The 6,000-nt window shown below is 24.9% G+C and overlaps 1 protein-coding gene across 2 annotated transcripts in view; it reads right to left on the bottom strand.

Annotated features, from left to right (window-relative positions):
• Positions 1 to 6,000, bottom strand: part of LOC117174351 (attractin-like protein 1) — a 149,257-nt gene that overhangs the window by 107,899 nt on the left and 35,358 nt on the right. For both annotated transcript variants that reach the window (XM_033363396.1, XM_033363397.1), the window contains exon 3: positions 74 to 255. In XM_033363396.1, coding sequence (XP_033219287.1) covers positions 74 to 255 — 182 coding nt within the window. The remainder of the gene's footprint in view (positions 1 to 73; positions 256 to 6,000) is intronic.

Here is a 6,000-nt window from a genome sequence, read left to right as displayed (position 1 = left end):
AGGTATAATTGTAAAAAACGGAGTTCATGTCACCCCTGAGGGGACACATTATGAATCAAGAGGAAGCTTATACCTTTAAATCCACGAGCGCATTCACAGTGGTGCTTCTCTCGATTGCATTCGCCCTGACCGTGGTGCGACGAACAATTGTTGGGACAGACTTGTTCGTCACAGGCTTCCCCAGTCCACGTGGCGTCACACGTACACACCCCTTCTATGCAAACTCCGTGTCCCGAACAGTCTGCATGCGAATACCTAGTAAAAAAAAAAAGAGTGTGGGTCGAATGCGATATTACGCACATTGCACATGTAAGTTGTCTCTTATCCAAGAAAAAGCGAAACATACGCCCGGGGCGAAAAATTATGCTTTCCATCAATTTGAAACTTCAGCTGGGAATATGCTGACTACAGGGACCACAGCGGTTCATTAGTTCTAATTTAGGTAAAAAAAGGCGAGTTTTTCCCAAAAGAAGGTGATGAAAAGGGAATTTAATTCATGATTAAAAACCTTTTTTTTATTAGCTATATTATTTTTGAAAACTTCAGCACTTTCTACTGACAAAAATACATCATAAAAAAGCTCAAGAAGATCAAAGATTGAAAAATAAATATAAAAAACAACATTGAAAAATGCTCATGTTTCATTTTTTTAAATATATTTTTATCACTGGATCGACATTGAGTTCTTATTCTTATCAAATTTTTGTGTTTGTATTTCTTAGAAATATCAATTTGTTTCTAAGTTTTTTTATCAGTTAAAAAATCTTAGGTATTCAAAACATTTTTTAACGTCAGCTAAAAAATATAGTTTAAAAAATAGAAATTAAACCAGTTATTATTTAGGAAAATAACAAAATGAGGACCGTTTTATGTATTTTATTCCAGATACTTTACTTTAGAAACTATTTCTTGAAATCCTTTTTGAAAATTTTTACACTGGGACATTCAGGACGAAGTTAAAAAGTGTACAATTTGGTTAACATTTTTGTTCGCTCTAAACTGAAAAATCCTTTTTTTAGTTAAAAATTCATATTTCGGTAAAAATGTAATATTTTTGGGTAAAATTTCAATGGTTTGTTTGAAAATTAATCTGCTTTGTTTAAGGAATCAAATTTTTTGTTGAAAATTCATATTTTGGGTCAAAAAATAAAATTTTTATTGAAAAACTCATCTTTTTGGATTAAAAATTCAACTGCTTTGCATCAAATTCGACTTTTTGAAATAAACATTTAACAATTCTGTTAAAAAAAATTTCTCGATTGAAAAATATATTATTTTCGTTTTATTTGGTTTATTCAGTTTTTTGTGTTGAAAATTCAACTCTTCTGTAGAAAATTCACCATTGGGCTTGAAAATTCAACAATTTGGTAAAAAAAATTTTCTTCTTTGACTGAAAAATCTTATTTGAGTTTTAAATTTATATCTTTTACTATAAAATTTACATTTTCGGGTCAAAAATATATTTTTCTTGAAAATTCATATTTTTTTATTTAAAATTCAACTGTTTTCTAGAAAATTCGCCTTTTTGGCTAGAGAATTCTACAATTTGGTTGCAATTTTTTCTTCTCTTGACTGAAAAATCTTTTTTTATAGTTGAAAATTCATATCTTTTGGTAGAAATTTCATATTTTAAAGTGAAATTGCAACGGTTTTGTTCAAAATTAATCTGTTTTGGTTACATTTTTATTACAAATTCATATTTTTTGATTGAAGATTTAACTTTTTTTGCAGAAAATTCGCTTTTTTGACTTGAAAATTCAACCATTTTTTTATCTGTCTCAGCTGAAAAATCTTTCTTGGGTAAAAATACTTTTTTTTTTTTGCTGAATTCAATTTTTTTAAAATTGTAAATCATCAAAATTTAACATCATAATTAATTAATTAATTACCCTGGTCCACAAAATCACATCATTACTTTAAATTGAACTATTTGGTTCGAAATTCGTAGATATATTTGTTACAAATTTCTATGTTTTTGTTAGAAAAAAGAGTATTTTTTGTTGTTCTTGAAAATGTAACTATTTTGTTAAAAATTTGTTTTTTTTGTTAAGATTAATTTATTAGATTGGAAACTTAACTATTTTATTTTTGGCTAAAAATTAACGTCTTTTAGCGGAAAATTTAACTATTTGGTATACACAGTCATGTATTTTGTTACAAATCTATCTTTTTTTATTAAAAGTTTTATTATTGGCTTCACAGTTGCACTATTTCGTGGAAAAATCCCTTTTTCTTCGGTTCAAAATTATTTTTTTTAATTGAAAACTAAACTATTCTATTTTTTGTTGGAAATTGATCGTTTCAAGTTGGTAACTTAACTATTTGGTAAAAATTCATGTATTTTGTTTTAAAAACTCTTCCTATTTGTTAAAAATGGTATTATATTAATAAAAACTTAAAGATTTTAGTGAAAATTCAACAATTTTGTTCAAAATTAATTCAAAAGTCTCTTTCGTTGTAAACTAATATTGTTTGGATGAATTCACTATTTTTCATTTAAAATTAAATTGTTTGAAAATTAAAATATCAACTAATACATTTTTCGTTTAATAGGAATCTTTTGTAAAAGATTGGTCTTTTTGGATTCAAAACTTGGTTGCAATTTGTTGTTCTTGCACAAAAAATCTTTTTTGGTTGCACATTCATAATTTTATTTGAAAATTCATCTCTTTAATCAAAAATTCGTTTTTCTTGGTAAGAAACTAAATTTTTTGGTTGAAAATTCAACTATTTTCTTGAAACATCATCTATTTTGTTAAAAAAGCAACATTTTTACTTAAAATATTAGAAATTTGAAGAGTACAACATTGAATTTAATATTAGTGCACCTATATTAATTTTATTTAAAACAATTTATTCATAAAAATTTATGTTTAATTAGCAAATAAATCGATTAGAAAATATTTAAAATTGACATAATCAAAAATTCAAAAATAATCTCTTTCAAAGTGTCGGCTTTCTTAATTTCTTGAATTTCTGTGCAAGATTCTTTAAAAATGAATCGAAACCATGTAAAAAAAGTGAGGTTTAGTCAAAATTCTTGATTTTAGGTGTTTTAAGAAATCGGAATATAATAGATGAGAACTGTGTAAAATAATGTAAATTTGGAAACTCTGAAATAGAAAGCAACCCCGAATTTGTTTAACCCTTGAAATCGCAAACGATCTTTCTGGTTTTAGGAAACTCGTAAATTAAATATCGACCACTAATAAACGCCAATTAGAGAAAAGTAAAAAGTAAAAAAGGTGAATGGTTTTCCCTCTTGAGTTGAACGTGACTTTTTTCGAGGAGCTGAATAACGAGAGTCCCTTCAAAGAACTTGAAAGACCTTTAACAGTCAATTAAAATTCTCCTTATAAATAAACCATCATCATTTTTAATTTTAATCTTATATTGAATCGAAGCATTTCCTTAAACAAACTAATATAATAATTCTTGGTATATACGAAATAAAACAAAAAATTTAAACCTTCATCGATAATAAATGCAATTTTTCTCGGCACTCCAACAAGCTTTTTGGAAATATTATGCATGCATTTTTATTTTAAACAGAAAAATTACTTTACTCCTCGTTATGTCAAAACCTTCTCTCGAAACACATCAAAAAAGTAGCACTCAAGCTGCTTGAAATACTTAAAATTTTATTATGCACTTAAAATTTATGCAATAAAGAGTAAAGTACCAATATCGCTGGGATTATAGCGTGAAAAGATAAAACTGGAGAAAATGAGAAGATCATTTTTCTAAAATTAATTCCTATAAGAATAATTTGTTTAATTTTTTTTATTTCTATTGAGTATTTCAGTATAAAAGTTAAAGATAGTATAATTTGACTATCAAATGACAAAGTCTATCAGGTAAAGTTATATGACGCAGTATGTGAATTGCTGATTGCCTATTTTTATACCGTTGTGGCCGATAGTCATTACCGCAATTAGTCGAGTGTCCTTTATAGAAGAATTTCCCCGCTTGATTCCTTCGGAGTTAGTTGAAAAATAGCCTATTTCCAATTAAGTGTAATTATTGGTTATAGAAAAAATATTCACAGAAACAAATTCCAAGGATAACTGCGGTTAAGTAGATCAATTTTAGGTAAAAAAGGGTAGACTTTAAAGCGCTTATAATAATTATTCAATTCTAAGTGTTTCATTATATAAATATTGAAAAGAATTAAACATTTTACAACTTAAAGGTAAAAGATATAATGTAAATTATTGTAAAAGTGATTTCAAACTTCACAGCTCAAAATTCTCTCAAAACAGGAGAAAAATATTTTCAACAAAATATTGGAATTAAAAAAAAGATTAATTTTAAACAAGAAAGTTTATTTGCAACGAATATGAATTTTATAAGAAATATTTTAACTTTTAAACAAACAAAAATAATTCTTATATAAAGAGTTGCATTTACATCTAAATTGTTGAACTTTCAAGAAAAAGAGACGAAATTTCAAGGAAAAAGTTGAATTTTTAAACAAATCGTTGAATTTTCAACCTACGAATATGAATTTTTCGACCAAATGATCGAATTTTGTAACATAAAAGATGAATTTTCTACCAATAGATGGATTTCAATCCAAAAGGTGAATTTCCTATAAAACAGTTGAATTTTTAATCATATAGACGGCTTTCAAGAAAACCTTTGAATATGCAACAAAATAAGTCATGTTTCAATCGAATAGTAAACTTTTTTTGAAAATTTGTTGAAAATCCTAAAAATTCCATCGATTTCATTAAAATTTAAGTGAATTTAAAAGGATTAAGGAAATGGTAAGAATTCAAGTTGAATTTAAACAAATTCAAGTAAACTGAAAATAATTCAAAAATATTAAAAAATCATTTTATTCAGTATTAAAAGAATTTGATAAAATTTTTAAAGAATTCAAGTAGAGTTGAAAAGCCTACAGGATCAATTAAATCAAACCTTTTCAAAATTAAAAGAAATCCCTTTTGGTTCCGTAGAATTTAGTAAACTTAGAAGATTTACAGTCAATTCAAAAAATGCAAAAGATTTCAAAAAAAATGTAAAAGAATTCAAAATAATATAATAAGAAATCAGGGTAAATTTTCAGCAAACAAACAAAATTTTTTTAAAGAAAATAAATGAATCCTGCACCAAAAGTTTCATATGAATAGTTAACTTTTGAATCAAATAAGTTTAATTTTAATTTAAAATAATTTTTATTTGAACAAATTTAATTTTCTACCAATTAGTTGAATTTTCTACAAACAAGTTCATTTTTTATCTAAAAAATATAATATTATTTTATAAAATTATTTATTATTATATTACTATATAAAAACGAATTTCCAAGAAAGTAGTTCAATTTTCAAAAAGCTCAATCTTAAACCAAAATGATGAATTTTTAACAAATTAGTTCAACTTTCAACCTAGTAGTAGAATATTTGACTAAAAAATATAAGTTTTTAAATCAAATAGTTGCATTTTTAACAAAATAATTAAATTTTCAACTATATTATAGAATTTTTAACCAAACGCAGGGTGGCCGTTTTAATCTACGAAATAAAAAATGGAACACTAAAACTAAACAAATTTCCACTTGAGGCAATAAAAACAAAGTTGCAAATGAAAAAAATTTTTAAAACATAAATCCACATTATCATTTTCAATTATCTAAATTAAAAAAACAATTAATGAACTTTAAATTTTTTCAAAATTATATAATTTTAAAGAATTTTAAGCTAGAAGCATTAAATATTGAGAAGTTGAAAAAAAATTTACTGAACACTTCTTAAATTATAAATTCAATTATTTTCTTTTTAAATAGTTTAAACATCCTTGGAAAGCTTCAAAATTTTATTTTAAAATCTTCAGAAATCTAGAAGCTGTTTTAAATTGGTTTTAAATTTTAAATTATTTTGGAAATTTGTCCAGAACTTCTAAATATCTGGCAAAATGAATTGAAGTTTTTCTACAATTTTCAGAAAATCCCGCAAATTTGAAAAAATTAAAATTACAATTTGGATGTATAAATAACAA

The sequence above is a fragment of the Belonocnema kinseyi genome, chromosome 6, assembly GCF_010883055.1.
Source record: "Belonocnema kinseyi isolate 2016_QV_RU_SX_M_011 chromosome 6, B_treatae_v1, whole genome shotgun sequence".
In the NCBI taxonomy this organism is placed as follows: domain Eukaryota; kingdom Metazoa; phylum Arthropoda; class Insecta; order Hymenoptera; family Cynipidae; genus Belonocnema; species Belonocnema kinseyi.
Note: the sequence above shows the minus strand (reverse complement) of the source record. Positions and strands in the feature narration are given on the sequence as shown.